This window comes from Hydra viridissima, unplaced genomic scaffold (assembly GCF_058129835.1).
Source record: "Hydra viridissima isolate aposymbiotic clone 2 unplaced genomic scaffold, HvirCarnegie_v1 scaffold_3, whole genome shotgun sequence".
NCBI classification, from domain to species: domain Eukaryota; kingdom Metazoa; phylum Cnidaria; class Hydrozoa; order Anthoathecata; family Hydridae; genus Hydra; species Hydra viridissima.
The window spans coordinates 19,166,846-19,187,134 of NW_028324302.1; the positions used below are offsets into that span (position 1 = coordinate 19,166,846).

The window sequence follows — 20,289 nt, forward strand, 5'->3', positions numbered from 1 at the left end:
GGAAGAATAAAAATGGGTAAAAATATTGCTCGTATCACAGCATCTTTAACTGAGTCAGGTATTAAAAACCTTGTGTGCAAGAAGCTCATAAGTTGCATCAGTTGTTTTAAATTTAAATTGAAAAAGGTTTTTTTAAACATATTTTTTTTCTAACTTACAACTACAATTGCCAGGGGAGGGGAAGGGAATGACATTTATATTTTTCTAAAAAAAAATGTTAAAGAGGGGGAATTGAACAGAAAAGTAATTAAAAACATTTTCATTACTTTTCATGTTAAAAAAATAAATAGAAGGAAAAATATTTATCCAAATTTTCCTTTGTAACATTAATTTGCTTTTTTATTCTATTTAATGTTTTTTTTTTTTTTAAAAAACAAATACTCAGACTTAACTTGTGTTGGAATGCATAGTTTGGAATGGAAACAGAATGAGAAAGTTTTCAGCAACCGACTTTTTCCATTGAAGTAGAAAATTTTATTTCTGTTCAGAAGAAAATGTTATTTCACCATATATGTGTCAGGCTTAAAATATTTAAACTAACCACTCCATCAAAAATTAAATTCTGTATTGATGATATATTATTCCAAAGGAAAAAATTAGTTTTCCTAATTAGATAAACTTATAAGTTTGCTATCAATGTGATTTATTTAAAATATATCTACTAAATTTACTTTTAAGTAATTATTATCATGTCGATCTGCGTTATCATGTCGGTCTGCGTTGTCATGTCGGTCTGCGTTGTCATTGTAACTAAAAAAAACAGAAGTATAATTTATACTTCAAGCAATTTGAATTATACTGTATAATTCAAATTGCTTGAAGACCCGACGTATTGTATGACGTAATTGTGACTCGTGCGAATTTAGAAAAACCATTGAAAAGCACTCTCCAGAGTTTTATCACTAGGGGGTGCAAATTCCCGGACTTTTTTCTATTCCAGGATAATTTGATACCATCCCCGGGCTCTCGGGAAATTTTTTTAAAAAGAGAATACATATAATTTTAAAAAATCACAAGAGATTTATATACTACTTTTTTAACGAATATTTGAATCATGGAGCATATTGAGTTCCAGCAGTTTACTACTCCAAAACTGACAATGTGGATAAAAATGAAATTATTGAACAAGTTTCTGACCTTCTTCCTGACCTTCTTCCTGATCTTTTGGAAGTTCAAGAAGAAGATCAGGAACTTGTTCAATAAGTTCATTTTTATCCACATTGTCATCATTGATGATATCAAAGTTTTCATCAGAATCATTATCGAGATCTTCATCATTAATATTTTTATTATTAGTATCATTTTTTTTTTTTTTTTTTTTTTGTACATGACATCTACGTCATCATACGACTGCTAAATGGATTTGCAAAACAAAATTGATATTCAGCAGGAGAGCCATTGCTCGTCTTTTCCATTACAGATATACCGTAAGTTGTAAAACAAACTACATCAGTGGATTGCTTCACATTAAAAAAAATTTAATTTTTTACTCAGTAGTTCATCTCATTACTGTCAAATCCTTGTCTAGACAGCGTTTCCGTTGAGTTTATACAACCAAGAGCCTAAGCAAAAGCTTAAAACGAGTGAGCAAGACTGCAGTTTGTTCCTCATTATCATTTCCATGGTGATTTATAACCAACCGCTGTCTGGTAGTAAAATATTCTTCAGCTTTTATCTTTATTTATATATCGAAAAAACTGACTTTTTGGGAATTATTCTGACGCACGCACGGTTGATTCGCCAGACTTACCAATAGTTAAAATATTTTGCAGAGAACACATTATAGAAAGCATATTTCCGCTAAAAAAATTATTTTTGCTCTATTTCTAGGCATATTTCCTCACCATAACCATAATTTTGTTGATTTGTCATTCCAAATGAGAAACGTCCATAAAAGATTTATTCTTTTTACCTCCACTTGGGCTTTTTGTTTTTTTATAAAAATCTTTTTGTTTAATTTTACTGCAGAGGATAAAGTCGCAAATTCGGAATAAATTTCGAACGATTTGTAAAACAGATCGCTTTTTTCTCTATGTTTTATGAGGTAGATGAAGAATCAAATTAGATATACTTCTCCATACTTAACACATTTAGTGGGTTTTGAAGTTTCATCGATACGCGCTGGCATTATTTTTAAATTGCTCTTATAATTTTGTGTCAAATGTGCATAAAAGTATTAAGTAAAGATGGACGAATTTTTACTTACCGAGCCTTTTGTTGAAGAACAATTTGTAACTAAATTTTGAAAGGTATTTATATTTCATGGCGATATACATCATGTTACAAAATAAACATCTTAAGAAAAGACGCTAATCAACTATAAAAGTCTGTTCACTGAAATATATATAAAAAAAGTCATGTATAACGCTCAAAGAACCAGCGAAATTGCCGTACAGCATTTTATGTCATTAGGATGACTGCAGACTAAAATTATTATCTTAGGTATCAAAGAAAAGGAACTTATAAAAACCGTACACTTCAACTTCGAGGTAAAGAATAATTTAAAATTTACTAATACGATTATCAAAAAATAACAAAAAATAACAAACAAATATAAAACAACTTCTACCAGTTTATTGAGCTCATAACTTTTCAAACACGAGAGCAATTCCTTCAAGTACCGTAGAATAAAAAACAGGCATCACACACTCGCTCGTTTACAATGAATTTTTACAAGCTTTGCAACATTCTTCAGGCAAAAAAAGCAATTTTATAAAAATCTATTCAGAAACCATTATAAAAACATTCGATGACGTCTCACAAAGTGACACGTGATAAAATAAAGACGATTAATTATCGTAATGATCTGTTAGCAATGCCAATTGTTTCTTTAGACGATCTAGTTCAACTTGCTGGTTAAGCCGTATTTTTCGTTCATTATCTAGGTCGTCTGTTACTTGAGAAATGAGCAGCTTAAAACGCTTCTCCATATCCGCCATTTTATCAGCAAGCAAAGTTATTTGAGATTTTAGTCCATCAACGTCGTCTGCGTTTTCGATATGCTGTAGAAAAAAAACAAAAATATAAAAATCTTTGAAAAAAGCTCAACGTTAGTAAAGATAAACTGACACCGTTTAAAAAATATTTTTAATGAAAATAAGTAAACATACTCTGTAGATTGAGGGAAGATTTTTCCCAGGAGCCTTTGCTCTTTGCATATGTTTTAATGGATCTGTTGGTTTAATAGAGTCTAAATCTACAGAATCTATAAAAATGATAAACCATTTCAATTGATTATTACAATCATTATATGATTATCAAAAAAAGAAAACTCTTAAGATAGTGTTAATCCATGCAGAATATCCAGTAACTTACGTAAAACTATAAACTTTCGTACGTCTAATTTAAATATACAGTACTGTAAGTTTTAGCGCACTTACTAAAACTCATGTTTTTTAAACATATATTGAACGTTAGCTTCTGAATATTTTTTATATGAAACAATGTCTTATTTCAAACAATACTATTTTAACAAACAAAAGAAATATTTATCAAAATTTTAATTAGTTTATAGTTGATTATAGTAGTATGTAATAGTTGATTTTCTTTATATGCTAATCTGAACCAACTTGTATCAACTCGTTTGTTTTTAGTTTGCTCTTGCTTTTTTGTTTATTTATTCTTGTGAAGGCTTCATGTTAGATGATAGTACAGTTTATAAAGACATTTCATAGATATTGTGTGGTTAATATTGTTTTTCATTTTTCTAAGAATAAAATACCAAAGTTCTGAAATGGGTAAAATTCTAATACTGGAATGTAAAAAAATTGTGCTTCATGAAGAAGGCTATTCACAATGACAAATTGTCCAAAAAACAAAATATTCAAGGACTGCCATTAGAGAAATTATGAAAAAATTTAAAACATGGATCTCTTGAGGATCAAACTCAAAAAGGAATCCAAAGCATAAATTATTTTAAAGATGTGTCTGTGCAAAATTGGAAAAAACCTCAGACATCCAGTGAACAGGCCCCAGACATTCAAGCTGCAACTGGTACCAACATTTCCTCATCTTGCATTCAACGGCATTTGCTAAAAGCTGAGTAAAGAGGGTGTGTTGCAGTTCGAAACCATTTGTTACATCATGGAAATAAAGAAAAAAGAGTTAAATATGCAAAACAGCATTATCATTAAATTTAAGAAATGTTAAACTGTGTACTATACACAGATGAACTAAAATTTAAATTGTTCAGTAGCAGAAGATGATAATATATAGAAAAAGGGTTGGAGAGGCTTATCGCCCTGATTATCTATATTTAACAATTAAGCAGGGGGTAGGTACTATTATAGTCTGGGGTTGTATGCCATTATCTGGAGTAGGTGATTTATTCAGAATTGATGGCAAACTTACAGGAGAATGATATTTGAGAAATAATAATTTTAAGACATCATGCAATACCATCTGGAATGTGACTAATTGGTAATTTCATTCTACAGACAATGATCCCAAAAATTATTCCTAAGAGGCCAAAAAATATTTACAGAACATGTGTGAGGGGGGAGTTCTAGAAGTAATGAACTGGCCTCCTCAAAGTCCAGAGTTGAATATTATTGAATATGTTTGGGATTATTTGATGAAGAATGTTTCCAAATGTTAAAAAGGGAGTGAGCTAATACTCCATAAAATTTCATTATAAATTTATACAAATCAAGTCCCAAGAGAATCACTTCTGTGATCAATAAAAGAGGTGGACGTATGAAGAAATAATTTTTTTTCTTTTTGCATCATTTAACTTAAATTCTTTTTAGATATTTTTGTTTTTAATATATATGTCTATAAACCTGATCTATTTTATTTAGTAAGTCCTTCATATTGTTAAGAAAAAAATAAAAAATAATTCTAAAATTATGCTGGGCTAAAACTTACTTACAGTACTGCAAGTGAGAAAACAAAGATAGAGCAAAAACCTTTTTTATTAAGCTTGCTTTCTTCTGGAGGAATTTCTGAAACTTCTTTTTTTCCAGTTGGTTGTACAGTATCTTTTTTTGAAGTTTCTTTCTCAGGAGTCACAAGAGATGATTTGGGAGTTGACATAGAGCCTGTTCGAGGCAATTGGATTCCCAAAAACTTCTGGGGAGCTGCAGCATCACTCTCGGACTTTGGTGGGATAGGGGCTGGTGGTTTAGGTTTCAACTGTGTAGGTATTGAAGGCTTAGGTTTGTTACCAGGTGGAGGAGGCAGTTTTCCTTTCTTTGGATCAATTTGGCTGTTGGCTGAAAGTTTGGTCTCTAGCTCTAAATAAACCAGCATAAATGAATAATAATAATCATGATCAAAATTATGCTCAGCTAATAATATTAATAGTAATAATAATGATAATAGTAATAGTAATGATAATGATAGTAACAACAACAACAACAACAACAACAACAACAACCTTGTTGTATTACAATCATTAGTGTTTTTACTTTATTTTAAAAATACTGAAATCTCATCTGCTTTTATCTGATTTGTTTCTTTGTTTCGCAATAAATAAAAGCTTTTTGTATTTGTTGTGAAATAGAAAAATTTCAGATAAATTCAATAGCCATTTTTCTAATGACTTAGAAGCTAAGATTGCTGCTTAGACAGTAGTTGAAAAACAAACTGTCATTTCATCATATTATTATTAGGCAAGTGTCCAACATTATTACCATTATTACCAAGAAAGAGTGATTGTCATCACAGATTAACAGTTTGTCTTTCATTTCAGGACTTTTTAATGGTATAAGCATAGGCCAGTTTTTACCATCAGGCCTATCCCTATAGCAGCAAAAAATCTTGAAGCAAATGGTAGAAATGACAGAAAATGAAAAAGAAGAATAAATGAGTTCACTCCAATTCTCTGTTAAAAATAACATTAGTGATGCAGAATAATTGTCTATATTGTTTTTCTGTTCAGACCAAACAGGAAACTACAAAGTATTATTGCTTTTTATTTAACCACTGTGTAAAAGAGCTCAAGGTGCGTCTTGATTACCAATATGGCAGATAAAGACAAAACTTGGGCTCCACATCAGTAAATTTGCTGGTTTATATCTGAGTAACATACTTTTAGGTAGATTTATAAATAATACACAAATAAAATATTTATGAAGTAAAAGTAGTTTGCCACAACTTCATAAAACATTTTGGTGCAACCGTTACACAAACTATAGATAAATAAACAAAAAAGGTTAAAAAAACTTAAAAAAGATTCTTGCACATTCCTTTTAAGCTTCACATCTCCTTAAAGTTGTATTTTTCAGGGTTATAGTTATAAATAAAGTATTTTGTATGAATCACTACTTTAATATTTAAATAACCACTTTGTTAAAGTATTAATCACAACTGTAAAATAAGTTAAAAAAAAAAAAAAAAAAAAAAAAAAAGAATTTGAAACAAAAAAAAATTTCAGCAAGTTAATTGGAACTTTTGAGTTGAAAAAAAAAGATTAACAAAGTTATGAGAAAAAATATAAGATGGGGAATAATCTGAAGCATAAGTAATATATGAGTTTATATTAGAAGTTTCTGAGTAATGTGTACATTTACAAAATGTAAAATATAAAGAACTGGATGTGCTCAAGATAGAAATCCATGTGAAATCCAAAACTAAAAAAGACAATCAGAGGATTTTAATTCTTGTACTTTCTTTTGAGGTAAAGATTTTAATCAAGGGTCAGATGAAGTCCCAATTTGCATGCTATCAACTTAAATTTGCAATGCTGCCATTTTAAATATTCTAACGAGTGCAGTTATCATAATTAGTTCCCTAAAAAACTTCAAATAGCCACAAAAAATCATTTAGTTATTTAAAGCAACTTAATTTGAACAAAAATTTAAAACATTACCCTGCCTCAAGTTGCTGTTATCACTTGCCATGACTCCAACCTGTAAAGAGATTTGTTAATAATTGACTTTTTTTTTTTTTAGTTATTTAGTAAATTAGTAAGAATTCTTATTTAAAGTCTCATTTTATGATATTTCGATTTTATGATTTTTATCAGTTGACTTATAAAATCATTTAACCTAAAAGACAAATTTTACTTGTTTAGAAAGAACAAAAAATGTAAGAAGTTTACTGGGGGTTTCTGCTTTTCTGTTGATTCTTTTGGTTCAGATTTTGATGGGTTTTCTTTTGCAGCTCTTTTCACTGAACTTTTACTGAACAGAGACTTGGGGATTTCAAGCCCTGATTCTTCTTTGATTGTTTCAACTGGTAACAGCTCTACAAAGTTATCAGGGAAGAAACCCACCTTTCCCTTTAGCTCTCCCTCTAACCAACCTTCAAACACTTTTGTGTTGGTTATTGTCACAATATCACCAACAGTGAGAGCCAATTCGTCATCTAGTTCTGGTTCATATGCATATGTCACCAACGCTTTTTGGATAGTTTTACTTGCTGCAGAAAATGAGAGGTCGATAATAAGTTAAAGTAGTTATTCTCAAATTTTAAATCTTACTTAAAAAAAAAATTTTTTTTAAAAAGAAAATAAGAACGTGAATATTAAAATAAAGGATTTAAACATTTAAACCAAAAATACTTTTTCTTATATTAAATTCTAATGTAATTTTTTTTTTTCATATTTTGTTAGGTAAGTTAGGTAACTAATATATATGTTAACATAGTTCAAACCAATTATGAGAATATCAAACAAGTAAATCTAAATGTTATCATTTTAAAAGTACTAATGTTCTACGAAAAGTTTTACAAATTTTTTACAAAAGTTTTCACGCGGAATAAGATTTTTTATGACAAAAAAAAAAAAAAAGATCTCAGTTGTTTTATAACTTTAGAAAAGAATTAAAAGAAAAATGATAAATAATTAAATATACCTAAATTTTTTTGCTTTAAATATAAGAAAATATTCCTATATGAAAATGAAGAACTCTTTATAAAAAATTCTTTTTATTGGAATTTTAAAGATGAATTGAAAATAAGAACATTTTTGGCTTTAAAAAATAAAAGGTTTCCTAAAAAATATATAATCATAATAATATATTATTTATAATAATACATTATTTTAATATAAATAATCACACATGTAACAAAAAAATATGTAAAATTTAAGTGTAATTGTATGTAATCATGTATAACTATGTGTATTTGTGTGTAATTGTTAGTAATCTTAGCAAAAAAATTCTGGTGCATCAAATGTGTTCTTAGTAAGAGCACTTAAGAGGCACCAGGTTTTAATACATGAAAAACAGAATTTTGGTTTTTAAAGAGAAATAATAAATGTTATTATAACTGTTGTTGTTATAGAGAGGTGATATACAAGGCTGAATGACATTTTGTTAAGTTGAAACTATACACAATGAAGCAGTTTAATTGCAATCCGAATATGTTCTACCTTGTTCAAGAAACTTTTATCAGTGTTTGTAACTAAAGAAACCTCTAGTCAATAAATTTATAACACAAATAAAACTCACAAATAAAATACAAAAATAAAATATATTATACAAAATGTTAGTGTTAGTTACAACAATATTATTTACATGCTGCAATAAAAAACAATATAAAAATAGTTAATATAAATAGAAATTAAATATAGAATTTTAGAAACAAAAGTGTTTTTACTACAAACACCAAAAAAATAAATTAAAAACTAAGCAAACTTTGTTAAGAGTAAAAATTGTCATAATATATAACAATAATAACAACAAAAGATTTAAAATCTACCAAATGATGTCAGAGATATAGTTTATTTCATTCTCAGAAAGTCAAATGGTATTACAGTCTTTTTATTTCAAGTTAAAATAGAAAAGAATATTTTATATGATAAATTATAAAAATTTATATCAAACTATAATTCGAGTTTAAAAACTATTCTTTTATAACAAAAAAACATTTTAAGATTGAGCATAAAAAGAACAGGAAATCAAACCCACCTGATGGCTGGACTGACTGAGGAAAGCTCTGATGTGGAGCTGCAACAGGTTTAAGCTACATAAAAAAAGATTCCATTGACAAATATAAATGACAGCTTAAAATTACTAGATTACTGGAATTTTACTTACACTCTCTAATTTAGAAGGTTCTAATGGCGTAACCTTTTGAGTAGGTTTTTTATAATCTTCAGTTTCCTTTCCAACTTTCTTTAGTTTATTTCTAGATAAATCTCCAAGTGTTAGCCCAAACCCAACTCCACCAACTTGAGACTTTGGGCGTTCCTTTACTTCTAATATCAATTAAAATAAGTAAACCTATATATATACATACATACATACATACATACATACATACATACATACATACATACATACATACATACATACATACATACATACATATACATAACTTATTAGAGGTGTATATTACTTTCTACTAATGTAAATGTGTGTATAAAAACATATTTTAAAGTTACATATATATATATATATATATATATATATATATATATATATATATATATATATATATATATATATATATATATATATATCTCTTACCGAAACATAAATTTTTTTTGAGATATTTTTAAAAAATATTTTCTTATTTTAAATAGTTCTGACCAAATAACAAGATCAGCCAGACAATTAAAACAAGACTATGTCTTATGGTTACTTGTTCATGAAGTTAAATCTTGCAGTTTTTTTTTTAAGGGAGACTTAATTATATACTCAACTTAAATTTTTCCTTAAGAATTTATTCCAATAAAAACCACCCATGTCATTTCTATTCATGCTTAAAAACAAGAAATATATTGAAACAAATATATGGAGAAGAAGAAATTGTCTGTCTTTCAAGAAAATTATCATCAAGACTCAAAAGATGCAATTATTGAAACACTTAAAAAGAATAAATTATAGCACGAGTATGCCCCCAATATTTCTAGGCTAATCTTTAAAATTACAATAAAATTGTAAAAAATTAAAAATAAAATTTCATTAAAGCAATAAATTTAGCCAAAAAGGAAGTCTTAAGTTCATTAAAACTTTTTATTTATTTTAAAAAATCAACTTTCCATATTAAAAAAATTATTATTATTATTATTATTTACAAGAGGTTTTTTACAATAAACTGAGATCTTTGCTGTTTTCTAACATTGAAAACACTTCTTGATAGAATGCTTTTTCATAACCCTTGTTTTCATTGAAATGTGATAGGTCTTGAGTAAGAGTTTAATCTCTACTGTTTTCAGAGAACAATCTTTAAATATAAGATTTATTAAATAATACTAAAACTATTTCCTCCTTAACTATTTTTCTTATTTTTTTTTTTAAATCAAGTTTAATTTAACTGAAGCAATTATTGACATTTCAAAACTTAAAAGCATCACCAATAGCAACAATAAATTTAATGCACAAAATATAAATAAATGCACCTGTTACTTCTGTATCAGTAGATGCAGGAAGTTGAGGTAACAAAGCTGGTGGTGATGATGGTAGAGGTGGTGGTATAGTTGGTAAAGCTGGTAGAGATGATTTTGTTTCTTCTTTGATTACTTCTACAAAATTGGATGGAAACACTCCTACTTTTCCATTTAATCTACCTTTCCACCATCCATCATCACTATCTTCTAAAATTTCTACAATTTCTCCAACTTTCAGTACTAGTTCATCATCCTGCTCAGGATCATACTCAAATGCAACTCTTGCTTTTTTTACAGTGCTAGCTGTTTTCGCATTAGTTGGTGTTGATGGTTGAGGAAGTGAAATTGTATCTTTTATAACTTCAACAAAGTTTTCAGGAAAGACTCCGCGTTTTCCGTTAATTTCACCCTCCCACCACCCACCATCTTGTTGACTAACATTATTTATAACTTGACCAACCACTAGGGTGAGTTCATCTGGTTGTTCAGCTTCATATTCAAAAAGCACTTTAGCAGAAACTAAAATAAGAAAAAATTATCCAAAAACTCTATAAAAAAATTTAAAAAAATCCTAAATGATAAATTAAATGCTTGGCATATACACTTTTTCCTCATCAAAATTATTTCTATTTACAACTGTGTTATGCTATAAAAGAAATGGTTACATTTATTTTAATGATTAAATAATGCAGTGTTAATTTATTATTATTGAATAATTTTTGATGTAGATAAATATAATTTTAAAAAAATAATATTTTTTATGTGTCTACATAACTAAATTAAAATCAAAGTTATATTTAAATTTCAATTATGAAGAAATTAAATTTAACAATTTTTGAATAAATAGAAAGTATTTCTTTATATGAATCACTTTATTAATAAAGAATTGAATAGTATTTGAAACAAAAGTATATACTTTATGATCCACTCTAATAAATAAAAAAAAAAAAAATTAAATATTTTGAAACGAAATTTTACAAAATAACTTACATCTACTTGTTTTATTCTAAATAATTGTCTCAAAATATTTGTGGCAGCAGATTTTAAGTTAAACTATTTATTGTGAAGGTAGAGTGTAGAATTTGAAATGAAGATTTTGTAGTAAAGAAAGCGAAAAAAAAAACTTTACCCATAGCTACGAAAAGATAAATTCTTTTTTAAATGCAGCTTCTATGTTTTCTGAATAATAAAAAGCAAATAAATTCAGTCTCCAAAAACGGAATCTGTGAAAAGCTATGAACTTTCATTAGACATTTTTGCACAACTCCCTAGCGTATGGATCATAATCTTATGTGCTTTGTTTTCTATTTTACAAGCCCATTTCATTTGAAACTCAGTTGCTCAGGATGAAAGAAAAAAGACGGCGAAAGAGTTCTGATGTTATACGTCATCACATTTTCTTATAAATCCAGCAAAAAGATAGATTGCGGTTGGGTCTGCGAACTTATTAGCTACAAACTACGAATTAAGGCAAACGTGATGCTGATTCTGAATTAAATGTGACTTGAAATAGGAATAACATTTCAAAAAAAATTGAATAACTGCGTACTTTTTTAAGTGCAAATTCTAAATCAGTTCATATCATCTAAATCGCTCTTTTAAAATAAATCGAATTTACAATAATTTATGTATTTATAGATTTAAAATTTGACTTTACCGGCCCACTAAAGTTGGCCTGGATCTCGTTCATCCTCTCGACTGGCCTATGCTGAATAGTGCTATTCGATATAGTCTTTTTAACTTATTTTTCAAAAGTGTCTAATATATTTATGCATATAAATTTATGTATGCGTATAAATTTATGTTGCATAAAATTTGTCATACAAAAACTTTTACTGCTTCATGTGCATAAAAAATTCTTCTTTTAGAAAGTTTGATTTACCTTAAAGGCCTGGTGGTATCATTGCTCCAACATCAGCACCAATTGATCCCAATTCGATGGTCAAAGAGTGTACCTTTTTAAAATTCCAAAAAGGTAAATCATTCTTTTCCAACTTCTCTGTCGTAATTCTTATTTTACGATCATGAAAAACATCTTTTTGTTTACGTGTGCAGAAAACACTCAGACTTCTGTCCTTTACTTCCACTTTTCTGTGTTCAGCTATTAAGATAATATAATATGTACCAAACCTTTACTATAGGACATTCATCTTATCACATTAATCAAAGCCCCCCAAGCATGTCGATAAGCGCTTTCTGCTGCGTTTACTCAAAACGAATCTTTTTTATAGGTCTTTTTTTCTTTATTTAGGGAAGAACTTTGTTAAATAATTACTAACCTAATTACAGAAAAGATCGTGAACGCTTGAAATGTAACGCGTTCGTCTCGCAAACAAATAAAATGATGAGAAAAATTTGATAAAAATTTTAAAACATCCCTAAAAAATCTTTTCACGCTCACTCCAATTCGCGGTAATCCTCTGTATAACGCTCGCACTAACTCCAATTCGCAGTTGCGCAAATTTGTAAAAATGTGTGTATAAAATTCCATTTGGAGCTTTATCTAGTTTTTGCATGACGTAGGCAGATAAGAAATTTCACATATACTCAGTTGCCTCTCGAATTTATTCAAATAGATTTTCAAGTAGAATTTGTTTTCCTAAAATATTCCTAAAATAGCACCACGCAGTAGACCAAAACTGCAATTTATGTCAAAACAACCTCATAAATTTAAAGAATGTCATGAATAACCTCATACATTTAAAGAATCATTTAAAAAATTTTGTTGAATAAACTTCTTTCTTTTTAAAAAGTTTTTTATTACTCTTTCTCCTCTCACAAATCTTTAAAAGAATTCTCTTATTAATATGTAAATTCTGTTGCTAACACATTGTATCCAGAAACACTTAACTAATTCGGATCTAGCAGAAAGTTATACTTCAAAAGAACCGATCATGAGACCTAAGTCGTTCGGTAGCATTGACTCGTAAGGAACACAAAAGCAGTTTTTTTTCGTAAAACATCTGTTTCAATTTAATTGTATACGACTTGTAGCGGAGGTTCTCCTCGATGATTCGACGCAGTTTTTTCATTTACATTAATAACCGATGACACTTTTCGAACCAATTGCCCTGGATCCTCAAAAATTCTGTCGCCGAACGTCCAGTGCGAACACTTTCGATAGTCGCGGCTCTTCGTTTATACTCCGCATGTGGATTCAATAAGGCGACTGTTTTGAGGTTGACTGTTTAAAAGCAGGCATTAAAGTTATTTGCCCACTTATCGCGACCTCTACACGAGGTATAGAACGACGGGAATTTCCAATTGAACTTTGTCCGGATTTTGTAAAAAAATATTAACCTTTTTTTTTTAAACTCATTAAAAGTTGCTGTGTGTATATCACATTTTTTATTTAGTCTGCATATTAGAATAAAATAGAACAACAGTTACAAAAGTTGTTTTCTTAAAATTATAGTTATATATAAATGTTTCGTAAATAATTTTTAAACCAATAATCAAATTTTTTTCTTGTCATGTAAAAGACATAAATCTTATTTTCATTTCAGCTTCCACATGTCATTTCAAAAAAAATATCACACTAATTATAAAAATGAAAACGCACAACAACTTGTAATGTTGATAATTATTTTTCCACGTGACAGTAATCAGCGCGAGAATGAATAAAAGCCATTCCACATTGCAGTTTATTTGTTCAAGGGCTGTTATCTGAGTTACACTACCCGCAAAATTTCGAAACAGTAACAGTGCGTGGAGGAACGTATCGATTAAAAAAAGTTTCATTCGCTTAGGCTTTTTTCTTGAGAAAGATAAACCCATATTTTCTGACGTCAACGATATGTTTATTAAGAAAAAAACAGAGACCTCTAATTACATCATTTACGCTTGATACTTCTAATGTTATACCATTTTTGTGATGGGATGCCTATATTTGTAATTAAAATTTATGATGAGCTCTGCTTCGAAACATTTCATAATGGGATCTATGTAGCGTATTTAGTTTATCAAAGAATGACATGACCGAGACATCTGGTCTAGTTTTGATGAGATTCTTCGATTTCTAAACACTACGGAAATGGACAATAAAAAGAAGGCAATCGTGTTCCAGAATAAAAACAAAGAGTGAAAAACTTTATATATCTAATATATCTTGCAACATCACAGGCTAATGAGGGGGTTATGAAGAGGTATTCTTGTTTGAGGTAAGGATCTGCGTCTCGGAATCGTTTTCTCTAAATAAACCGGGAACAGCATAACGAGACGAAAAATGTCCCGGAGAAAAATAACGAGACAAAGGAAAAAAACTGTCCAGGACTAAATTTATAAATCGGGATAATAATCTTGGCTCGGAATTTTAAAATTGTGTCCCGGTGTCATGTTAATATTTTACTCCGTTGAAATTTTACTGCGCAGTAAATTTTTAACGCTATAATTTTACTGCGCAGTAAAATTTTAACGTTAAAAATTTACTGCGCAGTAAAATTTTAATGTTAAAAATTTACTGCGCTCATTATTTTTTTACTGTCATCAAGAAAAGAAGAGATGTTAAAGTTTTTGGGAGGGGCGGGTAAAAATATACATGTTTTATAAAACTAAGGGTACTTCAATTTTTCTTTTAATGAAACTTTTATTATTTAATGCATACATTAAATGATAGTTTACTTTCCAGGCCAGATTTTGATTCACTTTTTTATGTAAAGCTATGCATTTTCCCTTATTTTTTTTGCAATACATCAATTTGTTGTCTATAGTTGCAAAGTTTTTACATTGCCTTTTAAAGTTTGCCTTTTTTCCTCTCTCATTTACACCTTCAGGAAACTTTTTGTCATTCAAGTATTTCCTGATATCATGAAAGTTAATATTTTTGTACATCTTGAAAACGCCAAAAAAATAAACGCCAGAAACTGTACATTAAAAAAGTCAGTAAAAAAATAACGATAGCAGTAAAATTCCAACGTTGAAATTTTACTGCGCAGTAAAATTTTTACGTTGGAATTTTGCTGCGCAGTAAAATTTTAATGGCAGTAAATTAAAAACGCTACACCGGATATCATTGTTTTGAATAAAAAAATAACGAGACGCAGATGCTTAGTTTGAGGTTCCATTTTCTATCTGTTTGAGAATTGGTTTCAACTTCCATGTTAAACTCACATGAAATACTTAAACAATTTCAAACGTTCCTGAGAACAAATTTATTATTTCAATTCTTAATTCTTTTCATGGTAAATAAAATTTATGCATTATATTACATATAATATATCGTCAGTGAAACTGCAAAACCTCGTAACAGCAACTTTTGGGCTTTTATATTTTATTATTTAAAACGTTTCTATAAAGTGGTATCCATGTAACTGCAAAAGCTCTTAACAGTCCGACCAAAGAATTACACAGAATTTATCACGTGACATAACCACGTAACTACATTAGCCCAAAATGTGAAAGCAAAACCACGTATCATCAATAACAAAGTATATTTTTCAAAAAGTCAATTACGAGGTTTTGCAGTTTCACTGACGATATGTAATATAATATGTATGTATATATATATAATATAGTATAAATGAAGATCTCAGCGAAAAAACCAGAGATGTCACATTTTTTAAATTTTTGAGTTGTTAACGTTTTCAAATAGGCATGCATATGTTAGCATTTTAGCAAAATATAATAAAAAATAAAATAGCAAATATAAGATAGCAAACAAACATTTCATATGTTTTTTAAATCGTCAAGTTTAAAGAGCATCTCAGTCCAGGGCCGGATTAAAGGGGGGGGGGGGGGAACCGGGGCGCTAGCCCAGGGCCCCCACAAATTATGAAAAAAAAATTCAGTGACATGCCTTAAATAAGGGTAACGATAAAAACAGATGTATATTTGTAAAAATAGATACAAATTTTTACAAAGTTGAACAAAATACATGTTTATATCATTATGTTTCATGTCTATTGATTGTTTTTATTTGTCCATACATTGCTTTAGCATTACCCCCAATTTATATGATGGTCAAACCTTATGCGGAGTTACTTTAGTTTTTAACACATAACATTACAATACAATTTTAGTACCGGTAAACGGTACTAAACGTTAGCTATACTTGCTTGAAAATCTTTCTCGAGGGCCCCCACAAATTTCAGTGCCCCAGGGCCACACAATTGTTTAATCCGGCCCTGTCTCAGTCCTTATAAAAGAGGATAAAATGAAACGATTGAAAACGGAACGTTTTAAAGTTTAAAAATTGATTTTCCTAAAGCAAGAAAAATGTGGCATCGCCGGATTTTCAACTGAGGTCTTCAAATGTAAACTTGTTTTACCATGGTGGTACTTTTTTTTTGAGCTTTGAGCACAATCCATCTATTTTGAGTACAACATGGTCATAAATGGCGATCCCGAAGATCTAATATTGCTTTAAAATTATTGCGGACTTCTTGCTCGTGATTTTTATATTGGCAACATTTTATTAATATTGACAACAATTTGATAACTATAAATTTCACCAATCAGTCATTTGATTTAGAGAGTGCTAAAGTAAAAGTTGTTTTTAAAAATGTAAAAAAGAAAAAAAGGAAGTGCAGGTTTATGGAATTTATTTAACTATTTGATTTTGTACATCGAATAAAATATTTTCGTAACCCATAGTAACCTTTAGTAATTGAAAATACATTAGGAATTAGTTTTTAATGATGGAGTTACCAGGAAAACGGGGGAATTTGAACAACGCTGAATCCAGAAGTCTCCTTTAAATGAAATTCTTTGAATGTGTTTGAATGAAATTTCTTTTGTTCCAAAACCTATTGAGTGAGACAGTGTTAAGAATATCAAAAAATTATACAACACTTTTGAAACATTCTCATATAACACTGATTATAGTTTTATACTTCTGTATTTTTCAGTAAAGTTCTCATTGGTGAATAACTATAAATGATAAAGACAAAGGAACAGATATCGGACATATAGAGCAAACAGTCATCAAGAATTCTTAAGACTTTAAACTGCAATTTGATGATAATGGAACTTAAAACGGCAGTTACCGGGGGTAAACGCATTAAACAACTTTCCACTGACACAGTAACTTTTATACGTCAAGTTTGTCATGGCATAAATTTACTCAAAATTTTACTAAATGAAGTTCTGCTCGATCACTTTTCATCAGATTAATTGGAAAAACAATACAGTATGATGCGTCAAAGTTCTATAGGCACCTATTTTCTACAGCAACCACTCAAGAAAATACAGTATGATGCGTCAAAGTTCTATAGGCACCTATTTTCTACAGCAACCACTCAAGAAAACTTTTAAAACACGCAATTCAACAAGAACACATTTTCAACTGACCAAATTTATGCGCTCCATTCGGCGTAAGCTTATGCGATACTATTCTGAGGGTTCGCTAGGGATACATTTTTGATAATAAAAAAACAAACAATAGAAATGATAGTTAAAAATAAAAAAATGACACCTGCCTACAAATTTTTTGAATTACCTTCAAATTATAACTCGTTTCATTTTTAAAAAAACGTGGTATATACTACTACTATATTCTCAGGTGACGAATTCCAAAAAAAAAATCTCACATTCATAAAATGAATGTCACATTAGTAACAACTTTGCATTTTAAAAATACTATTAACATAATTTGGTATATTAAGAACTCTGGTCTGAAATAAAATGAAAAGTTTTCATTTTAGATTTTTTGCTGATTTTACTGCATATGATAGCCTCAATAAAAACAAAACTAATATTTCTTTCTGGGTGCCATTATTGCATGTTTATCAATTCTTAAATTAATGCAAGCATTCCAATGGGTTCCTTCTTATTTAGGTTTAATTTTTAATATCTTGTGAACTGTTTACAAAATTCAATAAAGCTCTCAAGAAGTACAAAAATAATGACAGACATTACACCTCGTATCAATCTTCAAGTTTGTAACATATAAATCTTATAGAAGGTAAACATCACGAATTATTACAAGTGAATCTTAAAATGTTTGACTTTTCCATTCGCAGATTGTCCAGAGACCCACCTAATAAAATAAACTCTTATAAAATTAAAAAGCAACAAATAAGAAGTAAAGTGGACTTAAAGCTCATGCTACAATATTAATTCTGTTTTTATCAATTGCGTATTAAAAATGTACCAGAAAATGTTGTAAAAAAATTGATACACAAAGTTTTAAATTGATTTAAATTCAATTTTTTTCTCAAACCATTTGTTATGTATAACTATTTTATTAATAAAATTTAGCTCGGTGATTTTCTAAAAAAATTGCATAAAATTGGTTGTGTTTAAGATTTATTTTTCAGACTTTGTGGTAATCTGAAACTTAAGATAGAAATGAGTCAAAGAGCAAGGATTACTTCAGAAATTATCTAAAAAAAAATTTAACGTGACAGGTGGCATTCAACTTCATTTAGGATTTTGAAGGTCAAAAAAATTACAGAGCGCAAGAACTTATTTTTGTTAAAAGTAAGAAAGCTTGTGGAAAATGTTTTTTATACTAGTTTAAAAATGTTTAAATATTTTTAACACTACTACTCACCAACTTACCTATATCAGATTTACAAGGGCTAATTTCTGATGATTTAAGCCTCTGATTAGGTCTATTATCAGTTAAAATAAAAGCAATATTGAAATAACTGTAGGAACAGAGAAAGTACAAAGAGAGTTAGGTGGAAGTATTTAACAAGAAAAGCTACACTTACTATCTGAAAACAAAGCAGGTAAGGAAAAACCTAACTATAAGATTCAAAATACTGCTTCAAAAAAATATTTTTAAAAAAAGGCTCAAATTGATATTGTGCATATGTATGTAAGCATTTACAAGCATATTCAGCCAACATTATAATAGATTTTTCTTAGTGTATATTTTCTTAGTGTATATTTTAAAAAGTTATTTGTTATAATATTTCAGTTGTTTGTTAAGATTTTACATAACAATTTAGCAACTTTACTTTCAGTTATATACTTTAGGATAGGTATTATAATTATAAACTCCTCTATTTATCATTTACAGGGTTGAGGGCAAAACTGTGACATAGATGCTCATTACCACAGATACCCCAGGTAATGTGAGTCTGTCACAATCTGACCTTAATAAACCAGTTTATACAAAGTAATTTTTGTTTTTAAGCTCCAGCTAAGAGAAGATTTCCCAGACCCTCTTCAAAATATAGGAAATCTTTAATGTATTAAATTCATTCAAAAGAATATTCTAAAGTGAACTTTAAAGAATATATAAAGAAAAATCTTAACCTATGTACTAATTACTTCTACTCAAAATTAAAATCAGCCAAAATAAGACCCATATTGCCACGCAACTTAAAGTAAATATTATAAATTAAACATACCAACAATAAACTTGTCTTTTTCTTTTAAGTAAATGACCAAAAATTCGAAACAGAATCCACAAACGTGTGAAGCCAAGCATGATTAACAAATTGCAGCAGACAAAAAACAATTAACACTGCCAAATTTAAATCTAAATTTTATTTTAATAGTTTTTATAAATTTTCGGTCTGGTAACGAGTTTATACAGTGATGAGTACTTAAAACAATGAAAGTATTTCTTCAGTTGAAATCTTATTTTTTGTTGTTAAGCTTTCAATTTCAATAATTTAATTTATTTACTGATTACGCATTTTTGTGTTGTGTACAATAGTTTTTCCGGAAAATTAGCTCTCCACAGCAGATATATATATATATAAATATATATATATATATATATATATATATATATATATATATATATATATATATATATTATATATATATATATATATATATATATTATATATATATATATATATATATATATATATATATATATATATATATATATATATATATATATATATATATATACACACCTACCTGCTTTGTTTTCAGATAGTAAGTGTAGCTTTTCTTGTTAAATACTTCCACCTAACTCTCTTTGTAGTCTAAAGTAGTTAAAATTATAATCTTCCTAAAATTTAGAACTTTTTGCGTGAGATTAGGTAATGTACATGTGCTAAGTATTTTAGTTCGAACTTATGATTACAGTGACCAGAACTCATTTATCA

The 20,289-nt window shown here is 28.6% G+C and overlaps 1 protein-coding gene and 1 long non-coding RNA gene across 3 annotated transcripts; both read right to left on the minus strand.

Annotated features, from left to right (window-relative positions):
* Window positions 1-2,240: 2,240 nt before the first annotated feature.
* Window positions 2,241-11,638, minus strand: LOC145201799 (SH3 domain-containing kinase-binding protein 1-like). 2 transcript variants are annotated; one of them, XM_090080776.1, is made up of 9 exons: window positions 11,406-11,638; window positions 10,289-10,795; window positions 8,982-9,142; window positions 8,853-8,907; window positions 7,043-7,362; window positions 6,812-6,851; window positions 4,908-5,234; window positions 3,111-3,205; window positions 2,241-3,002 (listed from the first exon to the last, which is right to left on the minus strand). In XM_090080776.1, the coding sequence occupies exons 1-9, from the start codon at window positions 11,407-11,409 to the stop codon at window positions 2,790-2,792; spliced, it is 1,722 nt and encodes a 573-aa protein (XP_089936902.1). In that variant the 5' UTR covers window positions 11,410-11,638; the 3' UTR covers window positions 2,241-2,789. The 2 variants fall into 2 exon arrangements, with proteins under 2 accessions (XP_089936902.1, XP_089936903.1); XM_090080777.1 differs by having other exon boundaries at window positions 8,982-9,139; window positions 11,406-11,570.
* A 5,028-nt stretch (window positions 11,639-16,666) lies between these two features.
* On the minus strand, window positions 16,667-19,838 carry LOC149891317 (uncharacterized). Its single transcript, XR_016450402.1, has 3 exons — window positions 19,576-19,838; window positions 17,492-18,251; window positions 16,667-17,430 (listed from the first exon to the last, which is right to left on the minus strand). It is a non-coding gene; the product is annotated as an uncharacterized LOC149891317 (long non-coding RNA).
* Window positions 19,839-20,289: the final 451 nt, after the last annotated feature.

Excerpts from the sequence above, each read along its gene's own strand:
- LOC145201799 (XM_090080776.1), bottom strand. Across the intron at positions 9,143-10,288 it reads TACTGATACAGAAGTAACAG|AAGTAAAGGAACGCCCAAAG; the intron begins GTGCATTTATTT and ends AATTGATATTAG. Across the intron at positions 8,908-8,981 it reads AACCTTCTAAATTAGAGAGT|CTTAAACCTGTTGCAGCTCC; the intron begins GTAAGTAAAATT and ends TTTTTTATGTAG.